Source organism: Myotis lucifugus, unplaced genomic scaffold (assembly GCF_000147115.1).
Source record: "Myotis lucifugus unplaced genomic scaffold, Myoluc2.0 scaffold_31, whole genome shotgun sequence".
NCBI lineage: Eukaryota > Metazoa > Chordata > Mammalia > Chiroptera > Vespertilionidae > Myotis > Myotis lucifugus.
This window is the reverse complement of record NW_005871079.1, coordinates 7,306,388-7,328,258: the sequence shown is the minus strand read 5'-3', so window position 1 is coordinate 7,328,258 and position 21,871 is coordinate 7,306,388. Positions and strand designations below refer to the sequence as shown.

General features: G+C 39.7%; 1 protein-coding gene across 8 annotated transcripts in view; it reads right to left on the bottom strand.

The window, feature by feature from the left end:
* The window catches only part of TLE4 (transducin like enhancer of split 4), a 147,569-nt gene that overhangs the window by 14,292 nt on the left and 111,406 nt on the right, over positions 1-21,871 (bottom strand). For all 8 annotated transcript variants that reach the window (XM_014454135.2, XM_023752406.1, XM_023752407.1 and 5 more), the window contains 6 exons: positions 9,430-9,549; positions 8,363-8,416; positions 7,714-7,866; positions 6,152-6,284; positions 5,605-5,798; positions 5,041-5,117 (listed from right to left, as the gene is read on the bottom strand). In XM_014454135.2, coding sequence (XP_014309621.1) covers positions 5,041-5,117; positions 5,605-5,798; positions 6,152-6,284; positions 7,714-7,866; positions 8,363-8,416; positions 9,430-9,549 — 731 coding nt within the window. The remainder of the gene's footprint in view (positions 1-5,040; positions 5,118-5,604; positions 5,799-6,151; positions 6,285-7,713; positions 7,867-8,362; positions 8,417-9,429; positions 9,550-21,871) is intronic.

Genomic DNA, 21,871 nt, shown 5'->3' with positions numbered 1-21,871 from the left:
GCATTGATGTTATAATAGATTCAGTGAACCCCTCTTCCCCCCCCCCCGAGTGCACAAATTTTTGTGCACCGGGCCTATATATAATATATATTTGGTAACAAGGAGTATGATGGTAGGAGGAATAACACACACTTATTTCAATAATCTAGATGAGAGGTAATGAGGGTCCTGAACTAGGAAGGAGAAGAAGGATAACTCACTAGAAGCAACAGATAGAAGATTCTGTAGGACTGAAATTATGAGATGTGAGGAAGGAGCCAATAATAACTGAGTTTCTGACTTCAGGAAAAAAAGAAACAATATTAGTAGTTACTGAAAAATGGGTAAATTGGGAGAGGGATTTTGTGAATATGATGAATTTGAAGAGGAAGTAATACATACTCATGATGCCTAGCTGAGAAGACCAGCAAATACCTAGAAACACAGGGCTGGAGGGAGAGGGTGCGGGGAGCCAGAGAAATATATAGTGACCAGCCGTGCACACAGGCAGATGAAGCTACTAAGAGCTAAGAATGGATCTCTAAAGCTAAGAATGGATCTCTAAAGCAGATGGTGAAGAGAACATAGGAAGTTTGAACTTTCTGACAGAACTATACTTCAAACAATCAACGAATCTGCAAATCATTCTTTTTTTTAAAAAAGCTCATTACAATTATTTTATTTGGATCATCACCTTTTGATGAAATCCCAGCTTAAAGAAGGTCCTTGGCCTTCCCACAATCCACCTCCTTTACCCTCTCTAAGAGGCCCAATTCTGTAATGTTACATTCTCCCTTCTCATACTTTGCAACACCTTCTCCAATTTTTCAATGTTTCAAGACTGAACTAGACCTTGAATTCACAATTAAAGGTCTGGCTGTTATACTTTATAAAGTATGATAGAAAAGTAGGTTCTGTAAGTAGCATATGAACTTACTAGTAGGTTAGCCAGTCAACAAATACTTAAGGATTTACCATGGTTCAAGCATTGTTCCTATTTTGAAAAATCTTGCTTTATTCAAAAAATGAAAACCAAAAAAAACAAAAAAAAAACAAAAAACCAGCATGAAAAGACTTCTGAATTGTGAGCAGCCTAAACCCCATAAACCTGAGGTCTTTGTTATGGCTGAATTCACATGCCATAGCCTATAATACAATTAGTACCATGGTTTTAATCGAATAGTTTCACACTATTTATAGAAGCCTCATTTAAGCAGAGTTGAGAGAGAAAGTCCATTTTGGCTTATGTTGAAATTAAACTATGTTGTCATTCCAATTACATACTGAGTGGAACCCTTGCTAATTCACCAGAAGAGACGAGAGCACCCAATGTGAATTATCAAATAAATGCTATTTTATTCATTAGTTTAGAACATGCATTTAATTATAATTTTTTATAATACCTAGCAATTCATTTTGTAAAACTAATTAGGACAGAGATGCTCAACTCTTAAAGTCTTTCTGGGGAAGGGCAGTTACTCTGTGTGTGTGTGTGTGTGTGTGTGTGTGTGTGTGTGTGTATGTGTGGGGTGGGGGAGACCTTAGGTGATTTATTCTGTTTTACTAGTGTCCTGGTGCACGGATCCGTGCACACTGAAAGGAAATTAATTAGAAGAAATATTTTAATAGCGCTATTCGCCCTTTCTCTATAATAGAAGTGTCAACCAAATTCACGATCGACAATGACAGACTGAAACACGCACGTGTGCGATTGGTGCCAGCGAGAGCTTTAAATGTATCTTACAAGCGTGAGTCAGCTTAGCCTTTTATATATATAGATAAACTTGCTTAATTAGACTGGCTTTCTGATTTAGCTAAACTTCTTCCAGCCCAGTGAAGCACCCCAACTTCTCTTTCAGGTAATTGTCAGCAACACAGCAGTAAATATCAACATGAAGCAGATTATTGTAGATCACACAGGGAGAACAAAGGGTAAAATATTTAATTGCAGCAGTGTTTGACTATATTCTGTGCAGTGAGAAAACCTGAAGTCATTTTCAAGTTCCACCATTTCTTACTTCTTTTTAGTAGGGTCACATTTCTAAGCTTTCTAAATCTCCATTTTCCAGCTAATGAAAAGAAAATAGGATTCCACCAAGTCTCCTATCTACCTACTCCAGGACTTCTGTAAGGATCAAATGAGATGAGGCATGGGAAACGCTTCACAGGCATGTGGTTAAAGAGTAAAATGTTTCCACCTGGCTATAAAGCAAGTCGTGTTCCTGGGCTGAAGAAACTGCAAGGAGGCTAACCGCTAGGGAGAGGAAGCCGGGCATTGCTACATGATGTCATTACCTGGACGGACACTTAGCATATTAGCCTTTTATATATATATAAATGTTCTAGCACAAAATATAGTTTTTCTGTTGAAAAGTATGCACAACACAAAGTTTCACAATTTTGTATCTTATAATCTGAAGAGTCACATAATCATTATAATCATTTCTTCTGTAAACATCTATAATAAAAGTATATTATCTCTATATGTGTAAATGAATGTGAATGTATGCCTTGATGCTGTTATAGAAAGACATAGCAATAACAGGAATGCAGAGTTTAATGTACTCAATCTAAACTTCTTTGGCCATTTCTGCACCCTACAATATGAGGTTGAAAAACTGGTAAAACCCTGGGGCAAAGTTAAACAGAAAATAATACTGCAGTTGAGTGAATAGCTACTGTGTATCAAACATGGTACTAAACATGTAACATATTGTCTTATTTCATCCTCACATCCTCCTTGTTTGGTGATGCAAGCCCTAGTTTACAGATAAGCCAACTGAAGCTCACAAAGTTAAGAAACTGAATGAAGTCACTCTCTTCACAGTTGTCAATTGGCAGAGTCAGAATCGAACTTGCATCTGCCTCACTCCAGAACCCATACTCTGAGGACCATCCCACATTCTCTTTGGGATTCCTGGTATCATCTGCCAATTACATTAGTTGTGACTCTTATCACTCCTAGGAACAAAATTTCTCAACCATCCTCCAACCCATCAACCCTTCTAAAAGGCTTTCACAATGTTTATAATACTGGGAGTCAAGACTGGGGGAAGGAAGGGAGCCTCTGGGCAGCAGCTGAGAGAAGCACCACCTCATCTGCTCTGGTGGTTTTACTATAGCTGCGGGTGCAACTGCTGTTTAAGCAGTGACGGCAGAACCTGAACACGGGATGATGCCTCTTCCCTAAGGGACTCCTCCATCCCCATAGCTTCATATAGAACTCATAGGTATTTGAGTTATTTGATTAATCCCTTGACCCTGTTATTTAGTCACTGCTTGCAATAGACCAAACTTTTCACCTTCAAATACATCAGAGTTCTTGATCAACAAGACTTGTCAGTAAACAACTATTTCCAGAACACACATAAGTACACAGAATTTTATGATAATTGATTATACCTTCAACTCTCAAGGAACTTGAAGTCTAATTTGTCTTGCCTCCCTTATTAATCAGTCAAATATTTACTGAGCAACTTGACTACAGAGCCAGCACGTGTCTGATCCAACAGAAAAGCGTCTGTAAAGCAGTAAATTACAGAAAGAAGAACCAAGAGTTTGATGTATCAGGTGGAAAGTGAAGAAAAGGATTATGGTCAGGAATGATTAACACTGAGGGGCAGGCAACTTGGGGAGAGAAAGAGAACACATAGGAAACAAAAATGTGACCAGTCCCTGAGTGTATACTTAGTAAATAACTAAGCAATGGGAGGTCAGAAAAGGGAGAGATTGGCACATATTTTCTTCCATCCATCCATCCATCCATCCATCCATCCATCCATCCAATAGGTATAAATTGTGATCAACAACTATGAACCAGGTACCATTCTAGGCACTTCTGTAACTGAACAGCCAAGAGCTCTTCTGCTCTGTTATCATGGAACTTATATTCAAGTGGGGAGAGACAGATAATGGCTATAGGCAAGTATGAAAAAGGCAAGGAACAGAAAAGAAGGACGGGGAGAAAAGGCAAGGAGGATGCTATTTTAGATAGGGTTGTTAAGGCTGAACACTCAAAGTGACACCTTAGTATAGACCTGAAGTGAGACAATAGGCCACAGAAGACCTGAATGTGCATGAAGGACCAGAGAGAGCAAATGTCCCAAGGTAGGCAATCCAGTAGGGAAGCCTCTGTGTGAAGGGGATTTAGCTGCTACTAAGGGCCAAGTTATGAAAGCAGAGGGCAGGTGAGAAAGCAGTAGTGATTGGGGAAGCAGCATTTATATGGTGTGTAAAGGTGACAGACAGGATGCCAGTGGAAAGAGCAATGAGGATAGAAAGCACATGTGACTAATAAGGTAGGGAGGGCCTGAGGGTACACTTCCCAAAAGAGAGGAAGGAGAGAGGAAGCGAGCTGGGATTTTAAAGGAAAAGCCAGTGTTATTTTATAGTAAATGCTTTGTATCTGGGAAGATGAAGCCAAATAGCAGAGAGACCTGTCTACGGTTATATTAACTGAAAGTTACACTGGATTGAAATGAAGGATGTGGAATGAGATATGGCAAGATTGGAATGTTCAAGAAGAGGCTGGAACAATGATGTGTACAGGTTTCGCATTCATGACTCAAGGGGGCTGTGAATACAGGGACTCCAAATACCCAGCTCCCAAGACAAGAAGCCAGCTGACAACAGAGCAAGCCACCTTTTCCGGAAACACAATTGAGCATAAAACCACACTTCTTTCTTTTCAGCCGTTAAAGTCTGGCATGTCTTTTCCCAACATGCTCAAATTTTGAGCATCCAGGTTTACATATGAGACTTTTTTTTTAAGGCAACAAAAGAATTGCCTCGAAAACAGTAACAGACGTAGAGAAAACCTGATTGCTGGAGATGCCTCAGCAATTTGCATTTTCATATTAGCAGCTCAAGATTTTAAATTGAAAACACAAACCCCACCTCATTACCTCTTTCCTTATGCTAAGAGAAAATGGAAAATACTTTGCACAGAAAAAAATGCAAGCCGCGGGAACTGCCCTACACTGTCTAGCAGTGCCCAAAGTTTAAAGGGCCAGCAGAGCCCAGGGCCTGGCGCATGGTGAGGTGGGGGACAGAGATACTCACGGTTTTCCTCCTGGAATGCCTGTCAGGTTTGGAGGTATTGCTGGCACACGCATGTGATGGTGTGGATCAAATCCAACCTACATTTTTTTTTGCAAGAAAAATAATAAAAACAGACAGTTACATTTACTCATTTCATCTTAATATCTTTTCTAAAACCTGGGAGAACAGATTCTTTAAAAATAACATTTTAGAAACATATATGGAATTATCTATTTATTGATGAAATGATGGGATGTGTATGATTTCAAGGTAACATAATTGGGAGTGGCATATACTTAAAAATATACTGCTAATTATTCATGCTTATGAAGGAAAGGAAGCACTCACAAAATTATTAAACTACTTGTTGTACTTTGGTACATTTAAAAAATTTTTAAATGGAATATAAATTAAAAAAAGAAATTCCCTCAAGAGAAAATGGATCTCATGATATAATTACGTATAGTTTAATTTATAAATACACACTATAAATAACTCAAATTATACAGACCGCATTAAAAGAACATGCATGAACAATCCTCTGTGCTCTGAAATGTTTATTTTGTAAAAAACCCTCAGACGTACCACTGGTGATCTCCCATAGGCAGCGGCTGCGGCGGCGGCAGCAGCAGCAGCACTCATCTGCGGGGAGATGTTGTGCAGCCCTGCATAGGCGGCTCCAGGGCTGGTCAGCTCCCCATTCATCCCAGCATGGGGCACGATCCCAAACGGGGTTGGATATGGACAAGGAACTGCCATTGGGGTCCTTAGGCTTGAAGCTACAGGCAAGGACGGAGGAGGAAAGAGAAAAACAAAGAACACAGGTAACAATAATGAAGACATTCTTATATACATTAAAAATAGGATCAATGATTCAAATAAGCTTATTTTTATATTCTCAAAAATCATTCAGGCCTTCATCAGAGTTCGTTCATTCACTCTATTTTACTAAACATCTACTATGTGCCAGACATAGTAGGTACATCATGCCTGGTCGGGTTAAATAACTTAGTCAAACAGCCAATAAATGCTGGTTATTAATACTCTTAAAGAACTGTACTCTTTAAACTGCTTTAATTTCTGTAAAAAACAAGCAACATATAAATATGGAGAAAACTTTTTTTTTACTAACCCAAGGGGTCGACACCTGGTGGTTTTCCAGGTACAGGCCTCAATCCAGGAGTGGAATTACTGCCTGGGGTGGGTGCATCGGTTCGTGGAGTAGGGGTATTGGACTTTGAAACAGGAGTAGTAGATTTTTCATTCTAACAAGAGATGCAATAAGATACACTGGCAATGAGAACACAGTTTTAAGAATGATGTTTAAAAACAATGATGTTTTACATTTTAAAAGGTAAAGAAAAAAGAAAAACAGGAAAAGGTTCTTCAGTTTGGGCCTTTATTTTCATTAATTAAAGAAAGCTAAAAAGAGTCCCCCGAGACCACAAAACCAATGTTCAGGAGAACATACAAGGAAGCTGAATTTACTAGAGTAAAGTAGACCACTTCCAGAAAACCGGTGAGTGTCCTATGGAGGCGGACAGGTCATGCGTTCTATGACAGCCACTTGCTGGTGGCTTTAATATTGAATGGTTTGAGTTGGGCTCCTGGTGGACAGTTTAAGTCACTGGGACTTCCGGGTTAACAGATCCCATTAGAAAAGATCCAAGCCTGAATCATCATACAGATCAGCACAGAGGAGTTGTCATTACTAAAAGGCAAAAAGGCCCGAGAAACAAACAAACAAAAAAATTAATCTAGTGCCCTAACCGGTTTGGCTCAGCGGATAGAGCGTCGGCCTGGGGACTGAAGGGTCCCAGGTTCGATTCCAGTCAAGGGCATGTACCCGGGTTGCGGGCACATCCCCAGTAGGGGGCGTGCAAGAGGCAGCTGAATCGATGTTTCTCTCATCGATGTTTCTAACTATCTCTCTCCCTCTCCCTTCCTCTCTATAAAAAATCAATAAAATATATTTTAAAAAAATTAATCTAGCTCTCGGTCAGACATACTCCATTAATTTGCAGAAAAACTGATGAATTTTCTTTCTTTTAGCAGTGATTTCAAAAGGTTACTTAAAAACTAAATTTGTATTTTTGTTGTTGTTGTTAATGTTATGTTACAAGGAAATAACAGGTGAGGAAAAAGGAGGGCGCCACAAAAAACAAAATTAACTGCATAGCCACAGAAGGGGTTATGAGGAGATCACCCTGACTTGCGAGCAGTTACATTTGCATTTCTGATTTGTAGTGAGTGTCAAGGTGGATTTTTTTTAAATGAGAGAATATTTTTTAGATAGAAAAGGAAAATTACTGCAGTCATATATAGCGTGTAATTCAACCCAAAACTAGCAACAAAATCAACATCCATGCCAAAAACTAAATTGCCCATAGACACAGGTGCTAATCTATCGCTGTGACCCACTATGTTTTTCTCCATCTCACTAAGACATGTTTTACTCAATGTCCCCACCTCCCCCCTCTCGCCTGGCAGAAAGACTCACAAGACAAACATCCATCACTGACAAGTCGGTAAACCCATCTGTTCCCAAAAATGCTTGTCAAATTAAACTTGAAATGCTGAACATATACATACATTTGGAAATAAATGTCCTATAGAAAAATGTGAAAAGAAAAAAAAAGGTCAAACCCAACCATCCTGAAACAGCAATACTGAGAAAGATGGTGAACTGCTTACAAGGCTAAGTTCTTTGGATTTGGAGGAAGGAGTACTGCTGGAGGATGCAATTGAGGCTGGGCTGATGGGGGCATCTTTCTTGAGCAGGCGAGTCTTGTCCAGGCCATTCTCTCTGGGGGAATGTGCTGGGCTCCCTCGAGGGGAAGACGGATCCTACAAAGTAACATCTCGGGTATTAATGCAGCATGGAACATTCACAATGCTGAGCACGTGGGTGTGGACGTTTCTAACTGTTATGTATTTAATAGCTTAGAAGCGCAAAATGTTCTGGAATAGGTAAGAGTCACCAAATCACTGAAGAAAATATTCAGTATCGAGGTCAAAGAAAATACTACAAATTTACAGTATTTATTTAAAACAAAAATCCAAACTCTAAAAATTGGCAAGTCACTTGTCAATAAGATCTATAGGCTAACTCAGAGGTCTGGTATGCATTTGTGGTGGTAGCAAAACTCACTTGCACATCACAGAAAATAATTGCAATAACAAAGATCGGTACCATAGAAAGTCAGTATTACACAAATTTTCCAGGTAACTATAAAGCAGGTCCTTTTAGAAATTAAGAAAACATTGTGGATACCAATTTTTAGGACACTAGTCATTGTTAAAGCTGGGTAAAAATAGGAAGTTAAACGAGCCGTAAACATACCTCATTGGAGACGTCAACCACCAAGTTGTCATCACTCTTCTCACCATCGCTGTCCTGTATTGACAAGTGACAAGTATTATCTCCTCCCCCAGTTTAAAAAAAAAAAAAAATCACAGAAGTTAAGTCCAGACTAACTGGTCATGTCTTATAAAAATGAACTGTACCAAACGATCAAACCATGCTAAACACTCTACAGTGTACTATGTCCTTTAATCCTCATGCCGGAAGCTCTGAGGTAGGTAATATGATGATTCCATTCTACAGTTTGAAAAATTGAAGCTTATAGCTTCCTTGTTACCCTATAGTATCAGCAGCAAACTGGCACACCCACACTGAATCTGCCTACACATGGGTGTGATGTGTTTGTTCTGTTAGTGTTTTTTTAAAATCCGGGTGTAAGTAGCCATAATTTTAAAATTGGCAGTTTTCACATGAAAATCCTCATTTTCAGCCTACACTCCCCACCCCACCCCCGGTCCGCCCTTCAGGCCTGCAGTCCTGCTAGGCATCATCACAGGAGGTAGAGTGGGGACTGCTTGCCTCCATCCCCATCCCATCCAGCTTGCTCCCTTTACTACGCGACCTAAAGAACCAGTCACTGAAGAAAAATGAGTGTCAACCAACGCCAGGGACATACTGGATGTCTCTGCAAGTCCGAGACCATAGGCTTTCTGTACTCCTCAGCACAGGAGGTCATCTAAACATTGTAACAGGTTTCCTATGATTTTGTATTTTTCTTTCACATTTCTAGCTGACCACAAAAAATTCAGCCACCTGAAAATATATGGAGGGAAACAAATACATCTATAGAAATAATAATATAGAACACCCAACTTTTCTATTAGTTGCCAGATAAAGCACTCTGTTCTCGACACATACATGTGTGCACTACAGGACTTCGGGCTAATCAGTTAAGACAAAACTTTGACTGCAATAAATTTTCCTCCTTCTTAGGATGTTGTTATCCTGTATTCTAGTTTTGGCTGGTAACAGTTAAAGAATAACATGGCTACTGATAAAAAGCAAGGTAAACTGGCCTCCCCCAAAGCAAAGGTGAATGAACCTACATAACGAGCTGCAATTTCCTTTTCTTCAGTTTTCTGCTTTTTGCTATCAGAGGAGTAGTCTGTGGAGTTTCTGTGCTTCTCAGCACCTCGGAAACTGGCTGACGGAGATACTGAAGAGCTCTGAAATCAGAAAGGGAAGCAAGGTTGAGAGACTATCAGCCATTTAACAGTGTGTTGTTGTTTTTTTAATTTTATTTTTTTTCTTTATTGATTAAGGTATTACATATGTGTCCTTATCCCCCCGGCTCGTGCCCTCACCCCACTAGTGTCTGTGTCCATTGGGTATTGCTTATATGCATGCATACAAGTCCTTTATCATTTTGAGACTTTATCTCCTTTTTGTTCATTAGTACACACTTGCAAAGCTGGTATCAAGAAATAGAAGAGAGAAGGAAGTGAAAAAGAAAACAGATATAGAGAGAAAAACAAGGAGAAAAAGAAGAAAGAGAAGAGGAGCAGGAAAAAAGGAAAAAACAAGACAGAATCAGAGATGAGACAGAGGGAACAGAGGAATTAAAAGGAGGCAGGGAATAGCGCAAACTCCAAAGACAGAGAATGGCTTTGTCTAAATGAGTTGCTAATATTAAACTATTAAAGGAGCTTTAGAGAACTGAGAAAGGAGGTAAATACAAGAGAAAAAGTAAGGAAGAAGAGGCAGGCTTCTTTTTTTGAAGTTGGCTGGTTAATGGGAAGTCAGTATTTTAAGGCTCTACAGAGAAACTGAATAATTTAGAGGTCAACTTGAGAGATACTTAGTAGTTCCTCAATGAGAAAACGAGGAGAGGTACTCTTTGGGGATTGAAGCATCCTAATATGATGATCATGTGCACAATTTACAGAATTTTGCTTCATCCCACACCTTAAGGGCTTGGGAGGTGCAGTGACAGATTAAAACAAAACAATAAAACCTACACCTACAAAAATACACTTTATTCCTTTCTGACTCCTGGAGCTAGTATAACCCCACTCTTTTTTCTCTCTGGAATCCTAGGTACCCCATTAGGCTCAGGGAGTGGAGGAAGGTGGTCCCTCCTTCGTCGGGATCAAGGTCAGGGGCAATCTGTATGAGCTCATGTCACCTCTGTCATCTCTGCTCTTTCAAAGAGCTCTTAACCTGAGGAGTTCCATACACAGAAAACAAATACCACAGACAAGATCTGAAGCACAGCGAATGAATGAGTCTGTCTGCCATTAAGGCCAAGTGGTTACTGGGCACATCTAGATGGTTTGAGAGCTTAAACCCATAGATGAAGAAGTAAAGAAAGCACTGATAAAAACTGGAACTAACCTTAAGAACTAAGTGGCTAGTGGCTCAGTTTCAGAAAGACCTCCATAAAGGTGAGGTGTAAGAGAAGGCTCAGGGCTGAGTGCAGGGCTAACCAGCTGAGGGAGGACTGAAAACGCCTGAGAAGCCAGTCCCTTAGTAGGCACCAGCGCAAGACTCCAAGTGCTAAATTAGCCCAACCTGAGGTCGCAAAGGGCTGATTTAAAGGGCAAGAATACTTGAAGATAAGAACAATAGTTCTAGGAAGAACAAAGAATCACCACAAGAATATCCTTGCCTGGCATCCAAATCAGTTCAGAAAATTGTTCAGTGAAGGTCTTCTATAAAATTAACTCCTTAGCAAAATAGCAGACATTTGTTGTAGCAAAATCTTTACCGACACAACTCCTAGGGCAATGGAAAGTAAGGAGAAAATAAACAAATGGGACTACATCAAAATAAAAAGCTTCTGCACAGCAAAAGAAACCATCAACAAAACAAGAAAGCCCACTGCATGGGAGAACATATTTGCCAATGTTATCTCTGATAAGGGTTTAATCTCCACAATTTATAGGGAACTCATACAACTTAACAAAAGGAAGATAAACAATCCAATCAAAAAATGAGCAAAGGACCTAAACAGACACTTTTTGAAAGAGGACATACAGAAGGCCAAGGGACATATGAAAACATGTTCAAAGTCACTAATCATCCTAGAGATGCAAATCAAAACAACCATGAGGTACCATCTCACACCTGTTAGAATAGCTGTCATCAACAAAAGACAAGTGCTGGAGAGGATACTGAGAAAAAGGAACCCTCTTGCACTGCTGGTGGGAATGCAGATTGGTGAAGCCACTGTGGAAAACAGTATGGTGTTTCCTCAAAAAATTAAAAATGGAACTGCCACTTGACCCAGTAATATCACTTCTAGGTATATATCCCAAGAAAACAGAAACACCAATCAGAAAGGATATATGCACCCCTATGTTCATAGCAGCACGATTTACAATAGCTAAGATTTGGAAACAGGCCTAAATTGCCCTACAGCAGATGAGTGGATTAGAAAATTGTGGTACATCTACACAATGGAATACTACGATGCTGTAAAAAAGAAGGAATTCTTACCATTTGCAACACCACATGGATGGAACTGGAGAGCATTATGCTAAGCGAAATAAGCCAGTCAGAGAAAGATAAATATCACATGATCTCACTCATTTATGGAATATAATGAACATCATAAACTGATGAACAGAAATAGATACAGAGACAAAGAAGCATCGAACAGACTGTCAAACTACAGCAGGAAGGCAGGGAAGGGTTGGGGAGGGGGGGGCGTAAGAGATCAACCAAAGGACTTGTATACATGCATATAAGGATAGCCAATGGACACAGACACTGGGGGGTGAGGGAGGCAAGGTGTAAAGGCATGTGCGGGGGAGGGGGATAGAGAAGGCTGGAGGGAGGTCAATGGGGGAAAAAGGAGACATGTGTACTACTATTTGTAATACTTTAAACAAACAAATAAATAAATAAAAATAATAAAATTAACTCCTGTACTTTTTTCCCTTTATCTTAGTTTGCTAGTAATAATGAACACATATAAAGATACACAAAATTTCCAAGGACATTTTAACTAACTATGGAAGGCAGTGTGATAACCAGAACTTTGGGCTCTATATTCTGTTTTACTTCCATTGTACCATGATGCCACATTCTCCTTTCTGGCTAAACTTTCAAGCATGTTGTTAGAGGAAAACCAATAAACTTTTTCCTCACCCGGGCTGGTGTAGTTACCATGAGATCACTCCCTAGTGGTCATCTGTAGTGATGACAACTCCACCACCAGCTCCAAAGGCAGGGATATAAGGTGGGAGTTTAGAGTAGAACCATGAGAATGACCAGTGAGTGGGTTCCCACTGATAGGGGCTGGATATTTCTAAATTCTTCCTTCCTGTACCAATTCCTCTCAAGGTTTTTTATGAATACTCTTCACGCATGCACCAAAACCTGTAATTATCCATATCAAACATTCATCCTTAAGCTTAGTGGCAGAAAAGATGGCAGGCATTATTTAGTAAGGAGGAAGACTAAAACATTAGAAGCCAAACGGTGTTAAAAGTGGATTGCTTCTTGACGATCATATATCTCCACTGAGTCCTCCATCCCAAGATATAAGACTTGGTTCAATGCTTCTGCTTTGCTTTCACACCATGGCCCAATGAACTCAGGTTTTTATCACCATCGCTCCACTGAAATCATGCACACAACCATCATCTGTGAGTTACCACAGTTAATGCCAGAGCCCCTTATCTAGTTCCTCCCCTCTCCAGTCTATCCTCTACATTTCCGAGACTCATACTTCCCAGATATTTAACAAACTGAATCCCTAAAAAATCAACAAGTGGTTTCCCACCATCCAAATATCTGAGCAGAGTTTCTTTTCTAAAGGCCTTCACTTCTTGCTCCGATGCAGGGTCCTGGCTTCTCTCAGCATTATGAGCTTACCTAGTATTGTTCCCCCATTCTCCGTGTATTTATATTGCATCTGTAGCCTTTTTGCCAGGCTCCCGAGAATGCCCTTTCCCTCAACATCGTTTGAAATTTCCTCATTCTTAAGAACCAGCTCTACTATCACTTTTCAAAGCTCCTTCAGACACTGGTAGGTAGAATTACTCACTCATTCCTCTGTCCCCTTAACATTTTGTTCACCCAAGGAACAGAGCCCTGATAATCAATTTATGGCTATTTGTTTGCAAGGCCACTTCCCACTCCAGCTGTAGGATCCTGGGGGCAGGGGAACCTGGCATAGGGAGCGGCACAGAACTGCCCAGAAATGTTGTTGAACATAAATGACAAAACATCCCCTCTGCAATTCCTTAAAATCTTAATCCCAAATTCCTATGATACATTTTCCTTCAGATTGGCCTCTAGGCTGAACAATTCCACGGGAAACCATTCGCTACAGTAAGATCTGAGTAGTGATGCCCCTTGGAACTGGCAATATGGAATGTCTGTCTCTTCTTCACCTTTACTCCTTCACTACTTCTACAATCGATTTTAGCCAAAAGACCGAGAAGTGATAACCTACGTCTAAATACCTTAATCCTACTAATTTGATATTTTAAAAAAATTAATGTACATATGTATGATTAATAACTATCTGAATATTTTGATTCTGATATACTTTATTAAAAGTTATTTCCATTCTATCCAAAAGGACAAATTGATTTGTAAATAATGATTAAGTACTTTCTTAAAAATTAATACTAAATAATGCTTATTTAGATTTTTATGCTTATTTATTGGCACACATATACAAAGAGCAATATTTTATTTGTGAATTTTACTGTAGATCAGAGGTACATGTTGGAGTTTCCTGGTAGAACAATAAAGTAGTTAATTATCACTAGCATTTAAAGGTTAAGCTGAACAATGGGCACTGGGGCAATAAGCGATGTTTAATAGCATGATTGCTCTGGAATCAAATTGGACTTGGCATGGACTCTCATGAATCTTACAAATCCACCATTCTGCCACTGAAGACCACCTCGGTCTTTGCTGGGCATGTGAACAGGAGGGATTAAATAAATGCCGATAAAACAGCATCTCACTTTTACAAGAAACGCTTACATTAATTTCTTTATTCTGATTTTAAAAGCTTAGCTCTTTCCCTCTCTTACTACATAAGAAACTACTGGAGCTGCATCATGATTCTGTAAAAATCTATACATCTAGAAACATTAAACATAAATATTTTCTTACTACAGTTTGATCATATAAATATACTAGCAAATTTGTTATGAACAGAAAGCCTGTGGCCAATCTAAAGAGGGCAAAATACCTTAAATGTGAATATTTAGTAAGAAGCTCTGAAAAATAAAACAATCATCTAGAATTAACTTTTAATAAAGCTCTGTATTTTTAAAAAATGAACACTTCTATTGGAATATTAAAAAGAACAAGATAGAGGTTTAATGAAAGAAAAAGAGGAGGGAAATAAACAAGGAGAAACTAAGGAAAATAATTTATAAGCCTTATTCTACGGAAAATTATTGCTTTGTTAGTAAGAGATAAGCTTTAAAGACAGTTATAAGTAACATTACAAATTATGTTTATCTCAAAATGAGAAAAATTATAGATCCTAGTTTGAAATCCAACCTAGACTTAGTAAGACTGTTTGACAAGTCAGCTGGAAAAAGTGATACCTCCAGCAAACTAAAGAGATGACTCGCCCCTTCACTTTATTCCTCTGCCACCTCAGGATCAAAGATGGCCTTGTATAAGAAAGAGTTCTATAAAAACGATTACCCCTAGAAGAGGTAGTATTGTTATAATTAGCTAATTTTAATAACAGGTAGCCCAGACTTTACTAGCAGGCAAGAGCATCTCTCTGAGTCAGACTGCCTGGGTTTGAGTCTAGAGTTTTCCACTTAATAGGTGTGTAGCCTTGGGGATGCTGCTCAGTTTCAACCCGTCTGTGGTCAACAACACCCCACCCACTTCCTCAACTGCACTGCTTGGAGAACTTAGTGAAAGAATCCACATAAGGTACAAGGCACAGTCCCAGGCAGACAACTGAGCCCTCTACAATAGCAACTCAGCACTACTGTGGACTGCACTCTATTTACATTAGAGCTGGTGTGGATTTTCTATTTTAAGCCTCACATAAGGACTATTCTAGGTATTTGTGTAGCACTACCCCTTCAGCATAGATATACAAATGGTCCATAATGATAGGGTTTCAATAGGCTGCTATTAACCAAAACGTCTCCTTTCAACAATCACAGTAAGCTTTTGGTTCAATATTGCAGGCAGGACTATAAATACCACCTCCACATTGGACTTTCTAATTTGATTTCAAATGCACATCAAGCTGATTATGCTTTCCCTTTGCATAGGTGCAGCGCTCAGACTTCCCTGCTCACTTACAAGATTCCAACCAGAAAGAATATGCTAAAGGCCAACTGGACAACCAGGATCAAGAACTCTCAACTCCTTCGTTACTATCTGTGTGACCATCAGCTACAGCCTTCTAATACCCCAACTACTTGGCACCAAATGGTAAATCCATTTTCAAACAGATGAAGGGGATGATGACAGGGCAGGGACACCACAAAAATCTACTCTACCTGTAGTTCATTCTGTACAGGAATTAGTTTGGTCAGGAATAATTCAGGGGGAGTCTGTTTATGGCAGTGGGGATGGGTAGGATGGAGAGGACAGGGTCATGAGCCTTGTAGACCCTTTACTGATGCTATAACCAAAGTACCCAATTACCATTTCCTCTGCAAAAGACCAATACCTAGAGCAGAGACGAATATTGGTGACTTCCTTGAATTCAGAAAGGCCAATGTACTCCTGGAGCTCCAGAGGGACTAAACCCACTTCTAAGCAGAAACCCACAACCACAGTCATTCAGAATCAACTCTGGTCACCAGTCCTCAGGCATTTCAGTTACAAAATACTTTCAGCAAGTCCTGAAGAAAAAGAGTATCCTGAATAAACCTATGTACACCAAACCCCATCCCAGTGCATTTCTGATTGAGATTTTATGTAAACAAAATGTTTACATATTCCTGTTTACAGAGCTCTTTTTAACTGATAAAACATTTTAAAGTTTATTATCTCATTTATAAGGAAATAACCAGGAGAGATGAAAAAAATAATCCTCAACTGGGAAAAAGTAAATATAAGAACTTTAAAAAAAATTATTTGGTCAAAATGCACATATCTTACTGCCTGATAACACATGCAATTGTATGTAAATTAGCTTAAAATGTCTCACATGTTAGTGGTGAAATACTTGACTATGGTGTCAGTTTATTGCTCATTACAATAAAGCTTTTTAAAATTAAGGAAGTCATTAAAAACACAATCTGTATATAACCCTCAAAGAACTCACTTTTTTCAAATTAATGTAAATCAAAATTCATCTTCAAAAATGACTGGGACTTTCTGCAGACCTGCCCTTGCTAAAACAAGATTTAATATAATCTCCATATAAAGTAATGAGTCTGTTCTTAATAAAGGTTTCACCTTTTATAACATTTCATGAACAACATGTTCTTTAAAATGTTCCATTGTTGTCTTTGTCTTCCAACTTCTCCTCGGATAAGACACACTTGGTTTACAATGAATTTCTTTTGCAGATAATCAAAATTCTATCAAATCAGAGAGGCAGTAGCTACAATGGTCATGCTATGGGTACTCGAGTCAGAGAGCCCTGGGCTCAAAGCCAGGCTGTACCATTTGTTGTACGACCACGGACAAGTTAATGAATCTCTCCAAGCTTCTGTTTCCCCGGTGGGTAAAACGAGGATAATAGGAGTACTTCCTTGGAAGGTTGCTGCAAGGATTCAGGAGTGCTTGCATGCTGTGAAGCACAGCACTCAGCACCTCGAAGAGCTACTGCTAATGTGGAACCCACCACACAATCGTAGTCCAATTATGGATTCACTCAGTATTTACTGAGTACCCTTGCCCTCCAATAAGGATCCCTGAGGTGAAAGTACTTAGAATACAGAAGTCCGACATAGTTTTTTCCTTCATGTGGTACAATATACAGCACTCCGGTATTCAGTCACTCATGTTTTGTTGCCATGGACTCAGCATTATGTATTACTTGGTCAGGATAAAATGCCGTAATAATTTATAAGGCATCAATAAAATTGATTTTAAATTAGAACATTATCTTAATGTCCTCTTGGGGTTTCTTGACTGTTATTTCCTCTTCCTGGAATAAAGCTGTTGGCTCCACCCCAGAAATTTCATTAAATACTGTTACTTTAGCTGGTGAGCTGAGCTGCTGGAACAAGATGCTTTGACACCAAAGATATAGGTTTAAATCTTGTGTAGGCGCCTTAGTTTCCTCTTGACAGCCATTGGCTGCATGTGGTCCAAACTGGTTCACATGAGGAAGGAACTAGAGGAATTGAGAGAGGACAAGTACATTCCCTGACCACTGATGGAGGAGAGCCCAAGCACAAGCTAAATTAGTCAAGTAATCTCACTCCTGAGTTTAGAGATGGCAGAGGATTAACAGCCTCCCACAGACTGTAAAAAAAAAAAAAAGGAAAAAAAAAGCCAGTGCACATAAATGTAGCACAGAAGTCACTTACATCTTTTACAAGTAAACTGTCTAATCACCCAAGGCCACTGCATGCTCTCCAATCCAATGGACCTCCTCCAAGTTTGCAAGACCTAACATTCCTAAGTGCACTTGTACTCCACCAAGAAATCCCTTCCTTCTACAAATCTTGTATGCAGACACTATGTAAATTAATCATAAAGACTCACCACCTTATTCTGAGATTACTTTTTTCTGTTTAGCACCTATCAAATATATCCTAAATCATTCATTTACCTATTGCCTTATAATCAACTAGAGGCCCGGTGAATGAAAATTCATGCACTGGAGGGGGGGGTGGGGGGGGGTCCCTCAGCCCGGCCTGCCCCCTCTCACAGTCTGGGAGCCCTCTGGGGTGGGAGGCAACCCAGTGATCAGGGGAAGGCGACGCCCAATCACACATCTGCTGCTGCCACTGCTGGCAGGGCAAGCCTCGGCTGGCCCTGGTTACCTGAGCCTTGGGTGGCCCTGGGCGGCTGGGCAGCTGCCATCTGAGGTTTGCCTGTGCCTCATGCCGGCCCTGGGTGACTGAGGGGACTGGGGGTCTCCAGAGGCAGGCACATGGAGTGGTCAGGCCTGCCTGGGGGCAGGCACGTCCTTGCCACATGCCTGCAGCCCCAGTGGGGCTGAGGGGACTGGGTGCCGCCATCTTGTGGCTATGGGTGCCGCCATCTTTGAGGGCAGGACAGTCAATTAGCATATTCCCTCCTTATTGGCTGTGGGCGCCACCATCTTTGTGATGGCATGAGGGTCAATTAACATATTCCCTCTTTATTAGATAGGATGTTACTAAGTCTCATTGACAAATACAAATCAGTATAGGAGTTTGATTGCCCTAAAAACAAGGGGGGTGGAGCCCAAAAATTTCCTTCCTGAATTTTCTGGGAGGGTGAATTGGTGTTAGATTTATTCTTCTACTGTGCTCTGTTCTTGAATCAAAATATGTACATACTTTTTCTAACAGCTGCTTTGAAAGAAGCTAAAGTAGGGTAGCTAGCTGCTCAGAGAAAATAAGTGACTCAGCTTTAAGACTTGGCAAGCTGTATCTTAATGGACCAGAATCCTCATTTTAGTAACTATTAACATTTATTGAAAAAGGAAGTATTTTCATGTTGCTATTTTTTTCCAGTAAACTGTTTTAATCTATCTGAAAGGCTAAACATTTTTTTTTCTTCCAAAGAGTGTTAACTCTACAGAGCCTCATATATATCCTTATGTATTATGTATGCAAATGTACTCTATAATCTTGGAGGGTAATTCCACAGGAAAAGAGAAGGAAATGACAGTACATCAATTTAAAGGTAGGCTGCCTAGCAGTTTTAGGATTGCTAATCCTTAAAAACTCCAGGTCTTCTTTGTACCACCACAAAGGGTGAAATAGTTTTTAGTGATCACTTAGTCAATGTGGTTTTAAGGCCTTTCATTAAAGTATTGACATGAGTTGTGTTCTAGAACATAACGGACAGACAGAAACAGAATATGAGCTACATATGTATTTTAAGTTTTTCTAGTAGCCAGATTTAAAAAAATTAAAATAAACATATAAAATTTTAATGAATTTTATTTAGCCCAATGTATCCATCCAAAAACGCCATGTCAACATGTAATCAATATCTAAATTATTAATGAGATATTTTGCATTCTTTTTTAGTACTAGGTATTTAAAATCTGGTGCACACTTTAGCACATCTCAATTTGGACTGGCCATATATTTCTGGGGCTCAATAACCACATGTGGCTTGTGGCTACCATATTAGATGGCATAGGTCTAAAATTTCTTGAATAGGAATCAACACCTATTAATAGAAGCATCTAGTGCTTTATAGAAGTACAGGCCCGATGTGGCTGCTGCCTCTTTCCTCCAATCTCAGCTGAAAGCCTCTTTTCCTTGGAGTGCTGACACCCCATCTCTTTCACCTCTCAGCACAGGCTTCTGCCAAGAACTCTTTTCCCCAGACTCCGAGTGACTAACCTCTTTCCACCGTTTATATCTCAGCTTTATATGCCACCTTCTTAGAAAGATCTGGTGAATGATGCTATCCAAGATTCCTCCTGAAAATCTCTATCAAAGCCCCCTTTTAAAATTTCCTAGCATTTGTATCACAACTATTATTTTGATTAGAAGTTCCTGGAAGGCAAGGTCTATGCCTGGTTTCATCACATGAAAATCCAGTACTTGCTTTAATGCCTCAATGAACAGTTGCTGGACAAACAAATGAGTATAGCACTTGACTTGCTCATGCACCAATGCTTATGCATATGCCTTCCTTGTGCCCACATTATTTTCATTATGTTGAGATTAGAGATTAGGCATTCCTAACAGGCATGCACTATTGTATCTTACTTCTTTGTATTCTTAGCGCTCAATATGATTGCCAGAGTCAGAAGAATAGCTCTGTGTGTGTGTGTGTGTGTGTGTGTGTGTGTGTGTGTGTGGTATATGCAGGGGCATGTATGTAGGCACACCAAAGGAAGGAGACAACCTTCAAAAGTGGTAATTTTGAAAGTGATATAGCGGTAAAACAATTTTCAGGACTGTGCTGATATCAAGAGGTAATACAAAAAATAAAAGTGAAACAAAGATCAGAATGGTACCAGGTAGAGAAGGTCAATAGTGGTGCCTTTTCCCTGTTTGCTCCTCTAATCAAACGCACAGGCCCCTTCCCCCAAGGTTAGCACAGGCTTGACCTCTGGGTAGGCATGCAAGAAATATGTGTTGTTGCATAATTGTATCAAGGCCTCCAATTTTTCTTTATTCAAAAAGAGATAAATCTTCAGCATAAGGGAGACACTTTTCAACTGGTTAGTCCTTGTCCTCATCTTTCATCATGTATGTTTGTGACCAGGGAGAAACAAATCTCACTCAAGTCTGGCCACTGAAAAGGTAGGATTTAAATGAATCCTGCTTAACTGACCACCACGTGAAGAGTACAGCACCAGCAGTTTTTCTGTGGCTGCTTATTTGGAGAATGGGGATCCCTGGGGAATTCCTGGAAATGTCTATCCCTCAAGGAGGTATGCAGTAAAAAGAAAAAAATCCTCAGTACTTGCTTTTTTTTTTTCCTGGATAGTAAATCACCACCATACAGGTGATGAAAGAGAAAGCCAAATATAGGGTAGACAATATAATACTTTTTGTTTTGTTTTTTAAAGAGCTTTACATTGGTCTATTTTTAAATCATAGACCATCATCTAGAACTCTATGTGAATTTTTTGTATAGAAAGCATTAATGTCAGTTTAACAATGACTTCAGTATACAGAGGAATGAAAACAAATGAGACACAGCTACTTAGAGACATAATTTAAAATCATTCCAAAGAAATGATTTCAAGCCGCAGCTTTCATTTGACAACTTAGACCTAAAGTTGTGAGTATTTGAACAAAATAAACAAACATTGGAAGAACAGGTCAATTCATCAAACATGTGCCACAATGACTCCGGTCCAACCAGGGCTGAGTTGCTGAAAGGGAAATCAGGTCAAGGTCAAATCTCCCTGCTCCCCTCAAATAATCATAGGTCACTATGGAAAATGTCCCAGAGCTCTGTCTACTTGCCATCCCAAGCAAGTGTGAGTGCTGCTCTGCAGCTCCTACTCCTCTGACCTTTCCCTCCTCCATCTCCCTCCCCCTTACCCGGCCCCCACCTGCCAGCAATACCTCTGTCAATACTTAGTCCTGCCAGTTGCACTATGGGCTAAAGAGGTTGTTGACCCTTATTCTAACATGTCCTTTTAGGTTAATTACTTTTGTATACTCAGTGTACCCAGTGACATTTAATCATTATAGTGCTACTCGGGTAAACAGAACTGAATGGAGCCAACTGCAATTTGGCATCGAGCTAAATGGTGCGGTAATAGCAGCATGCTGAAAATGGACTAGAAGAAAATCCTCTCACTCACCACACTGAGAAACGAGGCGAATACCATTCGATCAATCACTATTTTATTAAAAAGGAAGAACATCAGCTCAGTGGAATGCCTTTGCTATTTAATAGGAAATATGGCTGGAAGGACATCCTGCACTTTGTAGCATAATTACACTCTAG